The sequence below is a fragment of the Notolepis coatsorum genome (genome assembly GCF_963971535.1).
Source record: "Notolepis coatsorum genome assembly, chromosome: 9".
Lineage (NCBI taxonomy): Eukaryota > Metazoa > Chordata > Actinopteri > Aulopiformes > Paralepididae > Notolepis > Notolepis coatsorum.
The window spans coordinates 60268324-60291140 of NC_140173.1; the positions used below are offsets into that span (position 1 = coordinate 60268324).

The 22817-nt window shown below is 45.1% G+C and overlaps 1 protein-coding gene across 4 annotated transcripts in view; it reads left to right on the plus strand.

Moving 5' to 3' along the window:
* The window catches only part of slf2 (SMC5-SMC6 complex localization factor 2), a 140162-nt gene that overhangs the window by 20470 nt on the left and 96875 nt on the right, over window positions 1–22817 (plus strand). For all 4 annotated transcript variants that reach the window (XM_084322171.1, XM_084322173.1, XM_084322172.1 and 1 more), the window contains exons 5-6: window positions 653–707; window positions 2551–4484. In XM_084322171.1, the coding sequence (XP_084178297.1) occupies window positions 653–707; window positions 2551–4484 (1989 nt within the window). The remainder of the gene's footprint in view (window positions 1–652; window positions 708–2550; window positions 4485–22817) is intronic.

Here is a 22817-nt window from a genome sequence, read left to right on the forward strand (position 1 = left end):
GTGTGTGAATTACGTTAATCCACCACAGTTTCACCCTGACAAAGCAAATACTCATGTGATCTGTATATGTTTATGTCTAAATAAAATCAATCAATCAATGACAATTACAATTGGCCAGTTTGTGAAATTAAGGCCTGCCTCTTTCTGCGAACGTCTAGCAAAAAACGGCGTTGCAATCTGATGAAAAATGGTGGCGAAATTTACATTATAAAGTGTACTTACAGTAGATTTCATTCATGGTTTGTGAATCACGCCTGGTGATACTAAATCCAGATTGAACTCTGCCATTGGAAAGGGGAGATTTGGCCCGATCCATAGATGTGCGACTTGGCCATAATAAGGTAATTTATAGGCCTGATTATTATTCTATAATCATATTTCAAATTGCATGTGTCCGGATGGCAGAATTCAGTACTGTATCTACAAAACCTTCTGTTTAATCATCTTCCTTTTATTAATTTGCTTAGATTTTTTTTATGTCTGGTAAATTTTAGCATGGTGTTATTCACAGTCAATTCATGTTCAGCCCCAAGTTATTAACCGTCATGCATATGATTCACATTAGTGTTCTTGTCTTGGAGATTTGCGGTAGAATGCACTTTGAATCACTGACGCAAATGTGTTTCTTATGGATGATTGTTTTCTTTGTCAGGACCATGCTTCCCAACAACACAGTGGAACACCTTCAGACCAAACGACAATTTCAGGTATGAATACGGCTGTTTTCCCACATTGTTCTATTGATGATAATAATAATTATTATAATAAACTTTATATATGTATAGCACCTTTTAGGGCTGTCCCCGACTAAGGATTTGGATGGTCGACTAGGATTGGCCAAAATTTGCCGTTAGTCGACTATTGGTCGACTTAAAAAAAAAAGTATAATTTCTTTTTCTTTTTTTTTTTTTTTTTTATCTTTTATCATTCCATTTGGGCTGTGGGGGGTGCTTAATGTCTGAAGGAGTCGACTGAAGGCTTCTTGTCCTCTGCAAAAGCATGCAATAGACCTGTCTCAAACCCTGCCCCTTTTCTTGATCCTCCAATCACAGCTGTCGCTTACCTCTGACTTCCTCGTACAAAATGACTGTTTTTTGTGTATTCCAGAATATTCCAGTAAAGGGCGATTATCACAGAATCTTTATTTTCCTGAAACTTAAAAAAAACTAGCGTTTTTCAAAATGGTGCACTAAATCGTGCACCAAGCTCCGGCATTGAAAGTGTTAACACTTTATAGAACAACAGAGCAGTGCATCACTCTTAACACTTTATAGAACAACAGAGCAGTGCATCACTCTTAACACTTTATAGAATAGAGCAGTGCATCACTCTTAACACATTCCCCGCCAATGACAAGTATACTCATTATTGGCCGCCAATCGTTGAACACCAACAGTGAGTAGACTCGTTATTTGATTGTTATTTCTTTTATTTGATATTTCTATTCATTACAGGCGCACGGCATCACGCTAGGTGGCGGTATCGAGCACCCTTTCTACCCTTGTATCTTTCTCTGTGAGACGGCCCCAGCTCTCCGGTTTCACTTTTCCTTGTCGGGCGAGTGGAGCGGTTCTCCCGGTCCCATCGAAGCGCGTCAAATATCTCCGATCCATATGTTGTGGTGAATTATGCCGTCGACGAAATGGACATTGGATATACCAGATGGCGATCAAACAATTAGAATATTATTTTTGGAATACTCCCGGCCACAGGTAAGGGCGATTTGACGTACATTTTTGCTTGATCCTGCAATGCTTTCATACCGATCGGGCTGATAACCGTTTTTAGTGTTCAATGCGAATGCCGTTACTGACAATCAAATAATCAGATACTACCCCCCCCCCCCCCTTCATGCATTCATGATGGAAAATAATAGCTATGATATAGATTTGATTTCGGAATAATAGCATATACAGGCAACGTCTATAGTGGAATCGTATAGGGCTTTAACTCAGGATTTCATGAATTACCCTAGACCACTCTAAAACCATACTTATATTCACCACGGTATAACACGGGAACATATCGATAGAAACATTTATTCTATCTCACATTTTGAACGATAGATGGGTGATGTCAAATGGGCCATAGTATTGTATCCATAGCTATAATATAGAATATAGTTATAGCTCTACAAACGAGGTGACTCAGTCCTATATTTTAATGTTTGGCAATGCGACCACAGGGCCCTAATCCCCGGCGCTGAATGAGTTAAGACTTTATAGAACATCAGAGCAGCGCATCGCTCTTACACTTTATAGAACAGAGCAGCGCATCGCTCTTAACACTTTATAGAACATCAGAGCAGCGCATCACTCTTAAGACTTTATAGAACAGAGCAGCGCATCGCTCTTAACACTTTATAGAACGACAGAGCAGTGCATCACTCTTAACACTTTGACTTTACAAAGTTACTTTATAGAACAACAGAGCAACAGAATTACATGTCGATTTAACTATGCAGCCCTAATTATACCCTACAAATCAGTTTTTGCAATTATTGTACTGTAACAAAGATGAGTTGTTGATCCGCCGCTGTCTTTGCCCTAGGGAGCCGGAAATGCCTGTCTCTGAAGAGACGCAGGACCTCTCAGGATGGCGAAGCTGGGCTGAAGAGTGCCAAGAGACTGCACCTCAATGACACACCTTCTGGCCCAGCGCGGACCCCAAACTGTACTGCTGACCAAGCCCACAGCCACTCATTGTCTCATTCAGGCAGGCAGCTGCCAGGAGTGGAGCCAGCGAGTATGAAAACCACTCGGATGCCTAAGGAATCTACCTCTCTCGTAACGCAGAACGGAGAACATTTTAAGAGCAAGACTGAGGAAGAGAAGAGGAGGGCTAGCGTAAGCCCTCTAGACTTTCCTGCAAGACCAGTGTTCACGGGCCAAAATGGAGTTGTTGACACAGACTTGAAGGTCAATATCCCATCAGGCAGCCGACAGACTGGTCATACACACCTGACCAATCCAGCCTTAGAGGTGCAACCCCTGAGCCAGGCTGACAGTAGTGGAGAGACTAGCGGAGCAGTTTGCAGAAAGAAATCCCTTGTGAAATTGATGCCTTGTGATGTCACAGACGGTAGGACTCCCAGACTGACCCCGAAACCGAACCCCGGTGTTCCCCACAGGCGCATTTTAGAACGGAGTCCAACCGCCTACCGGCAGAAACCAGTTCTACCTGACGATGTAAGTGAGCTGTTCACCCCAGATGCCCCCGTGTCTTCCTCCCCGCGTGGACTGGAGAAGCAGGGCACCAAGGAGGCACACAAGTCCCCTGCTGCTGCTTCACACAAACATTGTTCTCACGGCGCAGTGGCCGCCGGCTCCAGTTTAGTTCTGACCACTTCAGCTGGACCACCCTTTAGCACGACTCCCAACGCCAAAAAAACTGTGATCTGCACTGTAAAGGATGTCAAGGTGTCTCCTACCTTATCAGTACGTCACCCAGTGTTCACGGGCCAAAATGGAGTTGTTGACACAGACTTGAAGGTCAATATCCCATCAGGCAGCCGACAGACTGGTCATACACACCTGACCAATCCAGCCTTAGAGGTGCAACCCCTGAGCCAGGCTGACGGTAGTGGAGAGACTAGCGGAGCAGTTTGCAGAAAGAAATCCCATGTGAAATTGATGCCTTGTGATGTCACAGACGGTAGGACTCCCAGACTGACCCCGAAACCGAACCCCGGTGTTCCCCACAGGCGCAGTTTAGAACGGAGTCCAACCGCCTACCCGCAGAAACCAGTTCTACCTGATGATGTAAGTGAGCTGTTCACCCCAGACGCCCCCGTGTCTCTCTCCCCGCGTGGACTGGAGAAGCAGGGCACCAAGGAGGCACACAAGTCCCCTGCTGCTGCTTCACACAAACATTGTTCTCACGGCGCAGTGGCCGCTGGCTCCAGTTTAGTTCTGACCACTTCAGCTGGACCACCCTTTAGCACGACTCCCAACGCCAAAAAAACTGTGATCTGCACTGTAAAGGGTGTCAAGGTGTCTCCTACCTTATCAGTACGTCACCCAAAAATCTTTGCCACAGCAATTGTAAGACTGGAGCGGTTGAAACCTGACGTAGTAAGACGACATATGAAAGGCAGCGTCTCCTTAGTCCCGCAGATTAAAAGCGAGAAGTACAGAGTGATTACGAACCTCAAATGCTTTCTCACCATGGTAATACGCAAGGATGGCTCTTGTAAGGCGGGCGCCGCCGCCCTCAAAGCCGACTCCACCTCCCGTCACCTTGCCGCCACGCAGCCGGGCGGTCACGAGGGCCCTCTGGATAACGGCCCTCTGGATTTGGAACTGGAGCTGGATCGGGATCTGGACCTGACCCGGATCTCCCAGAGTGACGGGGAATCGGATGACGAGCAGCTTCTTTCCCTGGAGGAGATGATGGAACACAGCGCCAAGCCTCCTGACACTCCGGCGAAGGATGCCTTCCCGGAGCCCAGGACACCAGTGCACCTCAGCTGCCAGAACAAACCGGTAAGCTGCCCCCTACTGGCTCTTATCTCCATCACACCCATGTGCGAAGCACTCGTGTCTGTCCATCCATAAGCTCCATAACTTGCTCGTCCAGTTAGGTTCAGATTTGGTAAATCTAAATGGTGAATTTATATAGCGCTTTGAATTTTTGTTCCTCACATTCACACACGCAGGCAACCATGTAAGGTGCCAACCTGCACATCGGGAGCACGTAGGGGTTAAGTGTGTTGCTCAAGGACACTTCGACACGCTGCCCGGGAGGAGTGGGAATCGAACCGAGAACCTTCTGACTACCGGACAACTGCTCTACCTTGAGTAGGGGTCAAGTCAAGTCAATTTGATTTATATAGCACATTTCCAAGCAGCGGCAGCTGGCACCAAAGTGCTTCACAGGCAGGTTGATAAAAAAAATTTAAAATAATACGATGCAAGATATAAAATTAAAAACACAGTAAAACAATTAATGTAATAAAAACAGGTAGGACACAGTAAAACAAAGAGGATAGAAGGGCCAGAGGTCTAGTGGTGATTAAGTGGGGGGGAAGGCCAGGGAGAACAGGTATGCAGCCCGTATGTTGAGAGGGAGGCTGTTCCACAGTCTAGGCGCTGCGGTGGAGAAGGCTCTGAGGGCAGAGACTTTGCTGATGAAGAAATGTTGGAAGTCAAGTCAAGTCAAGAGTTTTAATTGTCACGGCATACAGGTATACAATGCAGGGGTGTACAGTGCGACATATATATCGCACGTGCTACAGCAACAGCTGTCTGTGCGATGGATGGATTTACTTCAGTAGCACTGGTGCGATAGGGATTCGGTTCATATAGATACTCTTATTTTGAAAATCCTGTAGCGGGTCTCATTTCTGCCCACGCGCAGCTCCAGCTAGGCTCCGAAAGCTAGCAACGTTCAGGTGCATATGATACTCTTATTTTGAAAAAACTCTTGTGACAACTCGACGAGTCGTATCCGCCCTATCCGTGCTTGTGCTTCTGCATTATCTGCAAGCAGAGCAGCGCGTTGGTCGGTTGGTGCGCACTGCTGCGTTAACACAGCAGTGCGCCTACACGTCCCGAAATAAGTCCGTGGTGTTTTTTCTTTCTCGCAACGGGTCAAATGCATCTACATGCTTTGCACCGTCGCCATTCCTTTATGCGCACATCGCCCGAAATTAACGTTTATGTACCATTACAATCACTACAACGTTAGCAAGCTAACAAGCTAATCCTGATCAGAGGCAGAGCCAGCAGACAGTGTGGACTGGGGAAATGGGGGGGCACTCTCTCCCCTTCCCTGTGTGTGTGCGTGCGTGCGTGCGTTTGGAAAGACGATGAAGTCACTAGTCAGGACTCAGGACAGGAGTATATTATAGTAAACTGAGGATGGACAGATAATGATGATATTCAAATATAAACAAGTTTCGAGAGGAGTGGAAGTTTGAAGACAGACTAGACTACAATATGATGCGGGGGTGGTGAGTTGAAACAGTGTGTGTGAATGAATGAATGAAAACTTTATTTAACAGATTGCAGAATGGGTACAGTACGGCTCAATACACACAATTGTTAAGGGGATGCAGACCAGAGATAGACGTTTGTCTTGTTTACATCAGGGTCCCCCATTGTGTGTGTGTGTGTGTCCCAACCGACCCCACTTCTATGTTTCAATAAATTATTTGCATTTAAAACTATTAACGCTGACTCATTCCTTCAGTCCACTCAAAATTATGCTAATATTCCTTATGTTGTTTATGATATTAATTGAAAATAGCATATGAGAGTATCATAGTAATAATAACACATGGCGATATACTAAATGACAGCCAAACATGGCACTGCAACTAAATAACACAAATACAATAGGCACATTTGTGACTGTTACAAATATAACACGTTTTATACTTGTGCTACAAGATTTTGGCCTGTGCTACAAAACTATCAACCTCTGTAGCACCAGTGCTATGTGCAAAAAAAGTTAACGTACAGCCCTGCAATGAAATGCGGGTGGTCTTGCCCGCAACGATGTGCAATACAGTGGTACAACATATAATAGAATCAAAAAAAGAAAAAACAACATTGTGCAGTTAACAGGTAACAGGTAACATGGAGTGACATCTCGGTATCTGTACATAGTTATTTAGAGCATATGGGACATGCTAGTTAGCTTTGGTAGTGCAATACACTGTTCCTGTTATTCTAATTTAAAGTGTCCTTTCCTTTTGGCCATAAGTGTGCGTGTGTGCGACATGAGTGTGTGCCCGCTCATGTTAAAGTGTTAAGTGGTTGCTCGTGTGTGAGCGTGCACAGCGTGCGTGTCGTGTGTGTGTTCATGTGTGCTTGTGTGTGGATAGTTCAATGTTCTGAGCACTCAATGTTCATTGTTCAGGGCTCTGATGGCCTGGGGGAAGAAGCTGAGCCTAAGCCGCTCTGTCCTAGTAGCTGGGGTTCGCAGGCGTCTGCCTGACCTCAGCAGCTGGAACAGGCTGTTGTTGGGGTGGTGAGGGTCTTTCATTATCCTGCAGGCTCTGGATTTGCACCTCTTGTTGTATAGAACCTGCAGGGGGGGTAGTGCAATACCCGTGGTACGCTCGGCTGAGCGCACCACTCTCTGTAGGGCCTTCTTGTCCTGTGCCGTGCTGTTTCCATACCAGGCAGTGATGTTTCCGGTCAGGATGCTCTCTACAGCTCCTGAGTAGAAGGACTGGAGTATCTTCCCCGATACTCTGAACTTCCTTAACTGTCTCAGGTGGTAGAGGCGCTGTTTCGCCTTCTTTACTACTGTGTCTATGTGTGTTGACCATGTCAGGTCCTCTGAGATGTGGACCCCCAGGTACTTAAAGCTGCTCACCCTGTCCACGGTGGCCCCGTTAATCATCAGTGGTGTGTGCGTCTCCTGCTGTCCTCTCCTATAATCCACGATCAGCTCCTTGGTTTTACCAATGTTCAGGAGCAGGCTGTTGTCCTGGCACCAGCGTTCCAGTACCTCAACCTCCTCCCGGTAGGCCTTCTCGTCGTTGTCCGAGATCAGCCCCACCACCACCGTGTCGTCTGCGAACTTCACTATGGAGTTGGAGCTGAACTTGGCCACACAATCGTGTGTGTAGAGTGAGTACAGCAGGGGGCTCAGAACACAGCCCTGGGGGGACCCGATGCTCAGGGTGATGGTGTTGGAGGTCTGACCCCCCACCCTGACCGCCTGGGGTCTTTCGCTCAGAAAGTCCAGTACCCAGGCGCTCAGGGCGGAGCTCAGACCTAGCTCGATCAGCTTGTCCACCAGTCTGGTGGGGACTATGGTGTTGAACGCTGAGCTGTAGTCAATGAACAACAGTCTCACATAGCCCCCCTTCAAGCCTTCACATAGAGCTAATGAAGGTACGACAGAGGGAGTGGCACAGGGGTTGATGAGGGAGTTTAGGACTTTGAACCAGGCCTGGGGTTTATTGGAATTTTTTGTGACTAGGTTGGAAATGTAAGGGCCCGGGTCCACCTATCTCATATTTATGGGCGCAAGCGTCTTTTTTCAATGTATCCCAATGGGGAGGGAGCGTATGTGGCCGCATGCGCCGCCTATAGGAAATGCGCTGCAGTCGGCTTCTTTTTTCAGCTTTTTTGTGCGGCCGCACACAGCGTTTAAAGTTGAAACTTTCTGAACTTTTCAGAGCGATGCGCTGAGCTCATTTTCAGACAACCAATCACAGCCATTCATATCTACCACTCTGTTTGTAACCTGACACCGGAGTTGCCTGCCTGTCTTGGCTCTCTACCCACAAGAGACGGGCCATTGAGATTCGCGACAAAGCACAAATACACTAATAATAATAACTACACGAATACACTACTAAAAAGCAAAGGGCGAACTGTGGTGTCAAGCAATAACTATATATATAATTAATATACAATAAAGTGTATTAAAATATGCTATATGTGCAAACCGCGGCAGGAAAAAACGATAAAAAGATGGCTGTAGATTTCTTTCTGTCATCTACAAGATGCGCTTCATGCCAGCACTCCCTAAGTTGTTTTTGCAATTTTGACAGCCGCTTGGTAGATGGACAGAGCGCTGTGTAGGATTTGGAGGGAGACATGCAACCTGTCCTTCCTCCATTTCCTCTCGGCACGTCTACATGCACATCTAAGGGCACGTGTGGATTCATTTAGCCAGGGTGTGGGGAGGGGTTTTATGCGTTTAGTTTTAAAAGGTGCTACAGTATTTAAAATATCGGTGCATGACTCATTGAACATGGAGAGATAGTCATCGATATTTGGTAGGGATGCCCCGATCACGTTTTTTGCCACCGATACCGATCGTTGTGAGCCATATCGGCCGATACCGATCCGATACCGATCGTTTTTGATTAAAAAGAAATTAAAAATTATTTTATATAAAAAGTTTTTTTTTTTTTTTTTTTATAAAATATATATATTATATAATTAGACTTGTACTTGTATTATCTGCGAGACATCGCCACCACGCAACAAGTCAAAATGCTCGCTATCTGCAAACGGCTCCACTGTCTGTGTGTACTCTAGTAGCCCTAGCTCCAAAAAGGATTCTCCGGCGCTGCAGCGGGACCCTATTGCCTTGGTAACGTTATGCTTTGGTCATTTCACATTCAGCAAGCCCTCAGCTCGAATACGCATTCAATCAATGTTATAAGACATTGATATCAGGAGCTATCTGTAGCTACTGCTAGCCGGCTAGATGACGTTAAGACATGACGTTAGTTCAATCGGACATTTCGTTTTGAACCGTGAACTAACGTCAGCTAACGCAAGCTAACGCAAGCTAACGGAGATATCAACATGGGCTACTAGACTTCCTGGGGCATTTGTTGATATCCGGAGCTATCAGTAGCTAGCCGGCTAAATACCGTTAGACAATGCCTACTAAAAGTGAATAGTTGACTGGGTAATTTTGTTTAAACAGTAACGATAGCTAGGTAGCTAACGTTAGCTCAGGTCGAATGCACTATCTAGACTCAGCAGAGGAGGTCCGCCTCCTCTGTGTTTACAAACTCTACACGGGTACGGGCGGGGCTAGGGAGGAGGAGCAGTTTGCAGGTCCTGTGCGTCTGAGACAAGCGAGTGAGATATCCACTTGATCAGTTTCCGCGATCGGCGAATATGACTAATTATCGGAATTCCCGATCGCATATTTATACTGATTATCGGCCGATAACGATCGGTGGCCGATCGATCGGGGCATCCCTAATATTTGGGACACTGTTTGCATTCAAGACACAGATTGGGGAGCTGGAGAAGGCATCAGAAAAATTAGCAGCAGTGTCGGAGGTAAAGGATTCTTTTGTAGGTACATGAGGGGGGTGGGCGATATGACGATATTATATAAATATCGGGTACAGTTCATTAACGGTACACTTTATAAACGTATCGTGGACATCATGATGTTTTGCACAAACCCTCACGTCAGTTTAGGTTAGGTTTAGGTTAGGTTTAGGTTTACTTTATTTGTTCAAGGGGGACAGTGTACATTAATAAAACATTTTACAAATGTAAATGCACCCAATTTGAGCCAAAAGGCTAATTTCCATTGGCAGTCCCCCTGCCAGAAGGTACAGGCTAAAATCCTGTGTGAGAAAAGGGTTAGCAATAAAAACAGAATAAAATCAAGATAAATAACATTATAATAAAAACACAACAAAAGCACATAGACAGACGATAGGGATACAGGTCACATATCCACACACACATACACACACAGACACCTCAGTGTTGACTGTGCTGGTTTTCAATGAGCCATTCCCTAACCCTGCACTTGAATGAATGGTATGATGTGGACACTCTAATTGTTTGAGGAATTGAGTTCCATTGGTGGGATGCTCTGTATGAAAAGATGGCCTGGCCAAATACATTTTTTTTTTATTTATTTTTTTAAGGGATTGTACAGTCCCCCCTTGCCGCACCTCTAGTGTTCCTGGTTGAGGCAGACTTGAGGTTGATGAAACCGGACAAAGGAGGAGGAGCCAATCCACACTTTATTTTAAAAACTAGACAGACGTTTTGATATAGAGTCAGGTTTTCCCAACTGAGTAGGTTATATTTTTTTAGAATGTGACAATGATGATGGTACCTGAATGGTTTCTTGTCTAGAATTGTTATCTCTTGTTTTGTATAGTGATTGAAGTGGTTTCAGAATGGTGGAATGTGAATCGGACCAGGTTGTTGCGGCAGTAGACTGTCATAGACAGGTAGTGCCGAGGGGCTGAGTGGAGGAGTTCAAACAATTGACGCGCACAGTCAGGGACCGAAACTAGAGAGCGCCACCCGCCATTTGCGCTCAGTTTTTACGTTTGGCGCCTCCCACTGAGACGTCTGAGCGCCGTGTGACGGGCAATCAAATAGTCATGTGAAAACCGAAAATCATGATCCAATTCTTTAGCGGAGTTCTCACTCGCTGTCTCAGCACAGACATGAAGCGCGCACCGCGCACTGCTGCTGCTACCCCCTCCCCACCTGTTTCTGTATGCCTGCATGTAAACGGAGGCTATTGCCTCACCGTGACGTTAGTCTAGTCAGTGTGGGACCTTCGTGAGATAAGGTTAGCTACCGTTACAAAATGACCCAGTCAACTATTCACTTAGTTTAATACACGAGGCATTGTGTAACGTTATCCAGCCGGCTAGCTACGGATAGCTCCCGACATCAACAAATCCTCCAGCAATAGTCCAGTGCATAATACCTCCGTTGGCTAGGTAACTAGTCACTACGAAATGTCGCAGTAAACTAAATAGTTCACTGAGGCGTTGTCCCAACGCCATCCAGCAGTAGCTACAGATGGCTCTTGGCATCAATGTCCTACAACAACAACATGCGTATTCGAGTCCCTGGTTTACATCGCATGAGTGAGGGCTGCTGACTAGGGTCCAGGTGCAGCGCCGGAGAATTCTTTTGCATGCTGAATGTAGCGTTTAGGGTCCAGCTGCACCCCCAGAGAATCCTTGCTGGAGCTGGAGGCCACTCGAGTATACACACAGACAGTGGAGCTGTTTGCAGACAGCGAGGTGGCGATGTCTCGCAGATAACACAATCACAAGTATGATTATATAATATATATATTTTATTAAAAAAAAACTATATAAAATAATAAAAAAAAAAATTATCAAAAAAAAGTTGGCGGGTAAGAAATATGCTTGGCGGGTAGATTCTTCCCATCTACCCGCCACTGGCCGGTGAGTCAAAAAGTTAATTTCGTTCCCTGCCTCCAGTGATTCATGCTTAAAGGCAGTCTACACCAGGGCCCTCATTTATCAATGGTGCGTACGCACAGATATGTGCATAAACCGTGCGTACAATCATTTCTAAGCATATCTACGCACAGCTCAGACCGTGCGTACCTGGCGCCCAGCGGTAGAATATGAAGACTGCAACACGGAAATAAGCTTTCGTGCATTAGTTTCAACCCTGGCGTGTTCGGTATGACCCGTAATTCATTATAGTTAATTGTAAAATATAGCGACATTAGTGTAATTATTGTCAAACCCTATAAATAGCATTTGGAATAGGTCTTTCCAAATGAATGCATCTTATTTATTTATCGTTGCATTTGGCTGATAAGTCATTGCCGGTGGCCGGGAGGAACGCATTAAATTGTAATGTTATTATTACTGGGGTATCTGTAATTAAAATATCACTTAAATGCAGGGGATCGGGGCTATCTACTGAAGCCATGGCTGATGAATCCTCTGATCAACCCCAACAGGAGTGCATCTACAACCGGGCACACTCGCGCACAAAGGTCGATGGCTCTGCCCATGTCTGGCACAGGGGGCATGCTGCATGGCCTGAAAAGGTTTGCCACATCATCATGGCTTGCAGTGTGCTCCATAATCTGGCCATCAGAAATGGCATCCCGCTGCTGGAACCCCCAAGACCTGACGCATGTCAGACATGGAACAGCCACCTCCAAAAACGCCACAGCAATACCCTCATTTATCAATAATGCGTAGAAAGTGTTCTATTTTCGTTCCTACGCTAGGAATTTAGAATGTCTCTACGCACAGAAAAATCGGGATTTATCAACCGTGCGTGCACAGGTCGTACGCACACTCCATGTTGATAAATACCATTGTTCTTACCGTCTATGCTCAGGGGGCGAAATTTAAGCCGCCACCCGCCAGGGGCGCTCAATTTTTACCTTTGGCGCTTGCCACTGAGAGGTCTGCCCGCCGTGTGGCGTGTAGACGTGTAGTTCATAACGATACTCTTATTTTGAAAATCTGTGCGGGTCTCATTTCCGCCCCAAGCGCAGCTAGAGTTATAATATCGATGGCTCCGGCAGTTAGCAACATTCGGTTCGTATGCTACTCTTATTTTGAAAATTTGAAAAAAAACGTGGCAACGAGTCATATCCGCCCAGCCCTGCAGCGGGATACTATTGGCTTCTGCTCGTATCAACACAGAGGCAGTCTGCTCTAGTCTAGATCGGACCTCCATGAGCTACCGTTACTGTTTAAACAATGACCCAGTCAACTATTCACTTTTAGTTTAATACATGACGAGGCATTGTCTAACGGTATCTAGCTGGCTAGCTACTGATAGCTGCTGATATCAACAAATGCTCCAGCAATAGTCGACTCGAGTGCATAATACCTCCGTTCCCTCGTTAGCTAGCTCACGTTAGCTAGCTCACGTTAGCTCTATATGTCCCAGTAAACTAAATTGTCTTAACGTTATCTAGCAGGCTAGCAGTAGCTACAGATAGCTCCTGATATCAATGTCTTATAACATTGATTCAATGCGTATTCTAGCTGAGGGCTTGATGAATGTGATTTGACCAAAGAACCGTAACATTATACACCAATAGTGTCCAGCTGCAGCGCCGGAGAATCCTTGCATGCTGAATGTAGAGTATTAGTATAGGGTCTAGCTGCATCGCCGGAGAATCCTTGCTGGAGCTGGAGGCTACTCAAGTATACACACAGACAGTGGAGCTGTTTGCAGATAGCGAGCATTTTGACTTATTGCGTGGTGGCGAAGTCTCGCAGATAATACAACTACAAGTATGATTATATAATATATATTTTATTTTAAAAAAAATGTATATAAAATATATATATATATATTTTTTTTTTAATAAAAAAAAATTTGGCAGGTAAGAAATATGCTTGGCGGGTAGATTCTTCCCATCTACCCGCCACTGGCCGGTGAGTCAAAGTTTATTTCGCTCCCTGCGCACAGTGAAATAACTCCGTTCCACGTCCAGGAAATACTTTTGAAGCTTTTATTCTTCACTTCATGAGACAAACAAAATACGATTTGCGCTTTGCGTTATTGCCGTCAAAAGACAATATGCTCTCCTAACTCTCACCCCCTCTCTCCGTGAACTGTCAACCTCTGTGAACTGTCAAACACCGAGAACTGTCAGACGTGAAAAGGTGAATGAAATTCCATAAAACACTCCCATTAGCGCCACACCCCTGTGAGCACGCCCACCACCTAAAGTGACAGTACAACTAATAATACAACACAAATAGAATACTGAATCATAATAAAGAGACCTCCATTACGGCGCCTACATACCGGCCCCTAATTATTCAAATATAATAATTACACAATTGTAAATTATGTAGGTGCCTACAGGAAAAAACATTAAATTACTCAAACAATAGCTTTTTTTCATTACCGGCCCCTAATTATTCACATGTAATAACTACACAATTGTAAATTATGTAGGAGCCTACAAGAAAAACATTAAATATAAGGCACAATTATTGACATTTTCTTTTTTTTTTAATATATATATAATTTTCTCGCAAATGTCCTTTTCTTCTTTCTTAATCGTATCCTAGGGCCAGAGGTTACTAGCACATAGCCTTAAGGAGGGATACTTATCATCGTTTGGTCAGTCAAGTCAGAAGAAACAAAAACTGTAATCCAATGTTCATGTGTTAAATGCCAGTCTATGCAGTTCAATATGAACATCTGAAGTCCTCATGGCTCTTCCGCTTCCTGTAGAAGGCAAACCTTGGTGATAGGCCTGTCCAGATAGCTGGTCTTCGTCTTTATCTGTACATGACGGACAAGTCCTCTTCTATCTGGGATAGCTTTCACAATCCTTCCTGTAAGCCATGAGTTGCGAGGTGCCGAGTCATCAATTATGAGCACAATATCGCCAACAATGAAGTTGCGCTCGACACTTGACCACTTCTGACGAGGTAGGTATTCCTTGACCCATCTTTTCCAGAATAAGTTAGAAATATACTGCACTTGTTTCCATCTGCGACAAGCATATATATCCTCCTTCTGAAACTGTCCTGGTGGCAAAGATGGCATGGTTTTAAGCAGCAAAAGGTGGTTAGGAGTAAGGGCTTCCAAATCGTTTGGGTCAGTAGATGCTTTAGTGATGGGACGGCTGTTGATGATAGCTTCTGTTTCGCAAAGGACTGTGAAGACCTTCTTCATCGAGGTTTTGCACCTTCAGGCAAGAGTTCAGGACCTTCCTCACAGACCTTATCAGTCTCTCCCATACTCCTCCATGATGTGATCCAGTAGGGGGATTGAAAACCCACTTGATGCCTTTCTGAAGGAGAGTGTTGTTAATTTGAGCAAGATTCCAATGTTCCATTGCCTCCTTTAACTGACGCTCAGCTCCAACAAAGTTGGTTCCGTTGTCTGAGCGTAATTCCAGGACTTGTCCACGTCTTGCTATGAAGCGTCGAAGAGCATTGATAAAGGAGTCTGTATCCAATGATGATGCCACTTCAATGTGGATGGCTCTTATGGATAAACATGTGAAGAGAACTCCATACTTCTTCACTACACTCCTTCCTCGCTTAACTTCGAAGGGTCCAAAATAATCAACCCCTACACGAGTGAATGGAGGTTCATCTGGAGAAACTCTGTCCAGCGGTAAGTCTGCCATCTGCTGGCGCCCTGGAGCTGCATGCAGTCGCCGACAAGCAACACACTTGGACTTTCCTTATAGCTGCGCTAGCACCATGGATCCAATATCTTTGGCGCAGGTTAGATAGCATGTGGTTACGACCACCATGTCCCACTTCTTGATGTATGTGCCGAAGAATGAGATCCGAAATGTGAAGATCTTTTGCCAATATGGCGGGATGCTTAGACTCTTCAGGCATACATGATCTACTAAGTCGTCCTCCAACTCTCAGAACACTGTCTTCAAGAAATGGATTGAGCTTGTAGATGTGGCTTGTCCTTCTCACAGTGTCTCCTCTTCGTAAGCTGTTCAACTCATCTGGAAACCTCTTCCTTTGACAGAAGCGGATAATCTCCATCTCTGCTTCCCTGAGTTCTTCAATTGAGAGAGATTCACTGACGGCATGAGTCTTGATACTCTGCATTTCTTCTTTCATCTCTCTTTCCTGTTGGACTTTATCCAAGCCAGACTGGGCAAGAGTCTCGTTTAATTGCTTCCTCTTCCTACTAAGACACAGTAGCAGGCTCTTAAACTTAAGGAGCCAACCAACAATCTTCTTCAGATGAATCCAAGAGGAGAAGTGATTAATCAAGCGTGTTATTGGATCAATCTCCTCTTCGGCCTGCACGGCATTCACCATCAAACTTATCTTGACCTCAGGGTCATCCGAGGAGATACTTCCAGAGTCATCTGGGCTTACAGGCCAGTCCTCTTCAGGCCCAATGAGAAACGGAGGCCCAGACAACCAGGTGTCATCTTTCAGAAACGACTCCACTTTGAGTCCCCTGGAGGCTGAATCTGCGGGATTGCTTGAGGTGTTCACATAGTTCCATTGAGACGGTTTTGATACATTGAGTATCTCTGAAACCCTGTTGGCTACGAAGGTTCGAAACCTGGAGGTCTCATTCCTGATGTACTTCAGTACAGAAGTACTATATGTCCAAAAGATTGAGTCCTGAAGTTGCATTTGCAGCTCCTTCCTCCACATCTTGTCCATACGACCTGCAACCGTGGCTGCAGTCAGCTCCATGCGAGGGATAGTGATCGTTTTCAGTGGGGCCACTCTGGCTTTCCCCATTATGAAAGCACAGTGTGTTTGTCTGTGGCCGTTATGCAGTAACAGGTAAGTCACTGTTCCATAGCCATTTTCGCTTGCATCTGCAAAGTGGTGTAACTGAGCAGAGGTCACTTCCCCGAAATCCAGCGGTTTCAGGCATCTGTCAACTTTCAAATCCTCAAGCAGATGGAGATCCTTCAGCCAACATGTCCACTCCTGTGCGGCTGAAGCTGGTATAGCATCATCCCAGCCAAGTTCTTTCCTGCACAACTCCTGAAGGATCTTTTTGGCGAATAAGAACACGGGTGCCAAGATTCCTAAGGGGTCATAAATTGAACTGACTGTGGAGAGGATCCCTCTTCTGTTTTTTTTTTTTGATCCACTTTTTCTCCCATTTTTCTATATTTTCTCCCATCCCAATTTCGTATCATCCAATTCAACCCTCCCCTGTCACGAACGCTGTTTCTTGCCTCCCACAAGCCGGCTGCAATGTGGACTAAGTCATACATAGCACAAGTCCCCTCCGGTACTTGAGGTAACAGCAGTCGCATCTTTTCACCTGCGCAGCTCGATCTCTGTGTCGAGGAGTAACGCGTGGGAGGCTCACGCTGCCCCCGACACTTCCTGATTCTACTGCGCAGGCGCACCAACCGACTTGTAGGAGTCGCTTGTTCACAACGCCCGATCCCCACCCTTCCCCGCCAAGTGCTCTTTCCATGGGGAGTGCGTCTTTGTCCAAGTCCAGATCTTTCACTTCCTTCCCTCTATCTTGGGTGGGTATAGCAGCCAACACTGTCCGTCTGTTGCTGATCCATTTTGTGAGCTGAAAGCCCCCTTTAGCACAAAGGGCACGAAGATTTTGATAGAGTGCTACTGCTTCCTCATCAGAAGCCACTGATACAAGGCAATCATCAACATAGAAGTTGTGCAGAACAGTGTCAATTACTTCAGGGCTGAATTGCTCCTGTTGATCTTCTGCACACTTCCTGAGGGCAAAGTTTGCACAGCTTGGCGAGGATGTAGCGACCATTCTGTGCTCTACAAGGTTCTGATTGTGGTCTCCATTCGGCCACCAGAGGAACCTCAACAGATCTGCATCCTCAGCTGGTACTTTGACCTGGTGAAACATGGCCTCAATGTCTGCCATGAGTACAACAGGCTCCTTTCTGAACCTGGTCATGACTCCAATCAGTGTGCTGGTAAGATCTGGTCCCTGTAGGAGCTGTGCATTCAACGTTGTTTCCTGGAATGTTGCTCCACAGTCTAATACGACCCTGATCCTTTTCTTTTTTGGGTGGTATACACCATGGTGTGGTATATACCATACCTTGGAGTCACTGCGTTCCAAATCCTCAGCCGGCACCTTCTCTGCATAGCCCTTGGAAATTATGTCATTCATGAAGGCAGTGTAATCGGCATGAAATAAAGCATCTTTATCAAACCTCCTCTTGAGGCTTAGGGTACACTGTTCTGCCACTTTCCTGTTGTTTGGCATCTTTACATCCCTTTCCCTCAAAGGTAAGCCAATACTGTAATGGCCGTTCATCAATTTAGCAGACTTTGTAACACACTCCATGAAGTGACAGTCTTCTCTTGACAACCCTGTCTGCTCATCCTGACTGCATTCAGGGAAGTCAACCGTTAGCTGCCGCCTCCATAGTTCATCAAGGCTTGCAACTGAGATCCTGTTGACTGTGATATCTGGCTGTCCACAAGTTGTTTCATTATTTCCACTTCCTCTGAGGGGTCCGTTCACAGTCCAACCTAACACAGTCTTGACTGCGTATGGACCCTTGTCCACACTCCGAACAACTTGTCATGGCTCCAATGCCCTGGGAACGTTGGTTCCTATCAACAGGTCTATCCCAGAGTCAATCTCAGGAATGTAAACATGTTCCAAGTGAGGCCATCTTTGAAGGTCTTTCTGTCTTGGAATGTTGCCTCTGTGGCAGCGTTTCCGTTAGCCGGTAATTACCGGTATTTGACCGGCAAAATCTGTTGAAGTCCGACATATTTAATCTCTCCGGTCATAATGTCCGGTGAAAATAATTCCCTCTAAACACAATTAGATTATTTGAATTGTATTAAAATAGGCTAAAATTAAATAGCCTATGCGATGAACGAAACAATCATTACATTTGTCGTTGCTTCACCAAGCAGCCGGTCTAATAATGACATCCTGTGTCAGCGCGAGCTGGCTGCTGATATATTTACGTGAAGCATGGCTTGGCAGGGTGCAGTACTCCAATTCAGCCATTGGCAATTCAGCTGTTGGGTGGGGGCGCTGCTGACACCGCTGCTCTGCTCTGCCTGCTCCTGCTCCATGCTTCACGTAAATATATCAGCGGCAGATACGCTTTCACGTCACCACACACACATTACACACCTGTCCAGCTCATTATAATGCGATGGCCGTGTGCAAAATTAGATCAGATTCAAATGTACAGCACACCATACTGCTACAGTGCAATATACTATTCATATACCATAATGTATACCATCTTGTTGCGCGCTCCTGGCCACACGCACACACAACACACTGCTGTATGTGTGTGTGTGTGTGTCTGACAGCTTGAAGTTTATCATGATGATATGATGATAAATTGATAACGCATAACATAATAAAGTTTTCAATCAATCAAACGTCTCATAACTCCCTGGCTGTCACATGGCTGGTGACTGACAACTTTTCTGAACCAATAGGCGCTTTGCGCGACCGTAGCAAGTCGCTTCCCAGCCGGGAGCAGCCGGCTGAGAGGTACTGTGGAGCCTCGCTCTGAAGGCTGCGCGCGGCTCGCTCCCGCGGGAGTTCCGCGCCTCGCCTCGTCAGATTTTCAGAGCAAATCGGACAACATTCTAACCGTCATGCAACGCGCTTGGCGAGGCCGTAGTAAAACCTGCGCAGATCTGCGTCCGCCTATCCCATCTTGAACAAGCCTTGTATTAGACCGGCTGCTTGGTGAAGCAACGACAAATGTAATGATTGTTTCGTTCATCGCATAGGCTATTTAATTTTAGCCTATTTTAATACAATTCAAATAATCAAATTGTGCTTAGAGGGAATTATTTTCACCGGACATTATGAGCAGCACCAAGTCGTTGGGAGGTGGAGATATACATCACGGCGCAAACCCACGATAATGTTGCCGTCTCTCTCTGCCAAATTTCTCAGTTCTTCGCTTGATATAATTAATACAAATGTCCAATATAACGGAATTCGTTAGCTCATAAAAATGTGATTATAACAGACTGCTGTTTATTAAGGTCGGGCAGACTGCCCACCGACACCTCAAGTCGGCAGCAGCACGAAGTCTCGAGGGACTTATTTTATTTGGAATATATTAATGACTGTATATACGCAAAAGTAGCCTAGTTTTAAGTTAAAATATTATAAATGCCTTGATGACGTCATTCTTTATATAGGCCTATCAATTGTTTTTAAGCTCAATAAACTCTGACCGGAATTTATCCCATTTGTCCGGTAGATTGAAATCTACCGGACAAAAAAAAATTCTAACTGAAACCCTGCTCTGTGGACTGGCATGCTTTCCTGTGTGTAAATGTCAGGCAGCTCACAAAACAAGTCACTGTCTAGTGCAGCCACTTCCAGATCAGAAACAATGTGGCTTCTAACCACTTTATCCTGGCCCATAGTCCGAAGGAGAATGCTTGTTCTTCTTCCGGTGACGTTCAGCTTGCTCATCAGCCGCTCAGTGCAGAAAGATGCTGAGCTACCGGGATCCAGGAAGGCATAGGTAATCATTGTAACATGTCCTTTTTTAGATTTGACCTGTACTGGTACTATAGAGAGTGTACAGTCCTGCTCACCGGCCCCTGTAAGACCACTGGATTGTACAGAGATCGGAGCACTGCCCATTGCTGTCTCCGATTCTCTTTTGGCTGGCCTTTGATCTGTTCCTTTCTCTCTTTGTTGGATATGAAGTATGCTAGGGTGTCTGAGATTGCATATTTTGCAATAGAGGCGTTGCCTACATTCTTTACTTATGTGCCCAATGCACAAACAGCCAAAACACACATTATGATCCTTCAAGAAGTCAATCTTCTCGCTATGCACCTTCCTTTCCAATAGAAAGCACATCCAACGTGTGTCCACCTCCACAGAACCAACAAGACCTTGTACCAGATGAACTTCTCTCCATCTTTGTTCCAGGTTCCTCTTTCCTTTCAATTGTTGCAATGGTGGTAGCATAGCTACTTTCCTTTGCCCTTGTATATGGTTGATTGCTGGACTTCCTCACATCCTTAGGTGCTGCTGCTGATGGTGTGTCCTGTATATTGCCAAACACTGGATCACTTGCAATTTTCACCTGTCGTTCAACGAAGTCAACAATGTCAGTAAATCTAGCTCTATGGCCACGCCTTTCCTGCAGGTCACAGGCCACAGTTCTCTATGTCCCTGTGCTTGTAAGGTACTTTTCTAATGATGGCTAGCATGTTGGCAGACATGTCCAACTCGTACATCATTTCCACTTCTTCCATGGCGTTGCAGCATCCTCTCAAAAAGAGACTGTATGCTTGCAGAGCTCTGACATCTTCTGATTTTATTGGTGGCCATGAAAGAGCCTTTCCCATGTAGGCAGAAGCAATTCTATGTCCATTCCCAAAGTGCTCATGTAGCAAAGCCTTAGCTTTCACATACCCTCGGTCATGAGCCATATGCTGACAGCTTCTGACAAGCTCACGAGGCTGCCCCCTAGTGAACTGTTCAAGGAAGTACAAGCAGTCCATATAGTTGTCAGTCTTCTGTTCAATACTGTGCTCGAATGACCTTATGAAGGTGTGATAATGTAAAGGGTCACCATCGTAAATTTGAATTGTCTCTTTTAGGCAAGAATGAATGTTGAACTAGCAAAGCTGTTATTTCATTTTGTTTCTCTAAAACAGTGAGTATGTTACTGCTGCTGATTGATTGTTGTGGTGCAGGGTGAATGCTTTGGTGCTGAATCCGTGGCTGTGCTTGAGTGCACTGTAATGTCCTTTGTCCCTTGACCCCTGTGTGTCTTGACAATTCGGGTTGTGGTTGTAGATCCTGAGCTGTGGTTGTAGCGGTTTGTGCTTCAGCACTGAGTGTTTGAACATTCCTTTGTCCTCTTCGGAAATAAGAGCTCATGCCATTAGATTCGACAGACATATTAGTTGAAATACGAGATCCTCCAGAGCCTCTTAGCACATTGACTTTAGCTGCTGCTGAAGCTATTTCCATTTCAAGTTCAAGTTGCTCCTTTTTCTTTCTTAGTTCCTCCTTTTTCTTTCTTAGCTGTTCCTCTTGCTCTTTTTCCTCTTTTCTTCTTTGCTCCTTTTTCTTTCTTAGCAGCTCCTCTTGTTCTTCTTTCTCTTGCTCTATTCTTGCATGCTTATCCTTTAATAGCCTTTGTTTTGCAATTAGAGCGGCCATGTCAGATTCAGCTTTGCGTGTGGAAGACGTGGTTGAGATGTTAGACCTAGGCCCAGCAGAGCTTCGATTGGCTGAACCTCTGCTTCCAGAATTTGACACACTGTCACTTGGTTTGATTTCATCATCAGCTTCAATTACATCACAGTGTTCATCAGGTATTTCAACAGGAGTTACTTGCTGTGTTACAGGTATCATGTACACAAACATTGGCGCTTGTACTGTATTTTTGTCTCCTAGTTCCAGAAAGCCACTGCCTTACATCATCCATGAATCCCTTTTTGCATTTTAATATTGTTTCGAACCATTCATTTTGTTTTTCCTGTTCCTCTTCAGAATTTAAAGAAATTACAGATTTGTGTAACAGAGTGGTATCTTCAACCATTTGGTTAAAATTTTCCAATTCAGACTGCACCTGTGAAGCATCATTATCATTATCGTCCATAAGCTGCTTTAATACCTTCATAAGACCTTTCATTTTGCGAATATTTGCGTGTAGTTCATTATGAAGTGTCTCCAATTTACAGGCCATGCCTTTGGCAGTGAGTTTAATTTCTCTTTTCTGACCATCCGTTTTTGAGCCATTAGTATAGGGCTGGGCGATATGACGATATTATATAAATATCGGGTACAGTTCATTAACGATACACTTTTTTAACGTATCGTGGATATCGTGATGTTTTGCCCAAGAGGATTGTGTCGCGTCAATCTGGTCCACCCCGTTCAAACTTTTGAACAACGCCGCTCCCACACACACACTACTGCATTCGTTTTGTGGCATCAACATTATATAGTTACACGTTATATAGTTACACATCAGCGTATTTACCCAAACATAGCAACGTCCGATGACGACATAGATAGCAAGCGTTACTGTTCATATCTCAGTCCGTGCCGAGTTGTGCGTGCCCATTCTGCGGTCTGTTAATAAAGTTTTCAATCAGACAGATGTATGGAAAGGCTTTT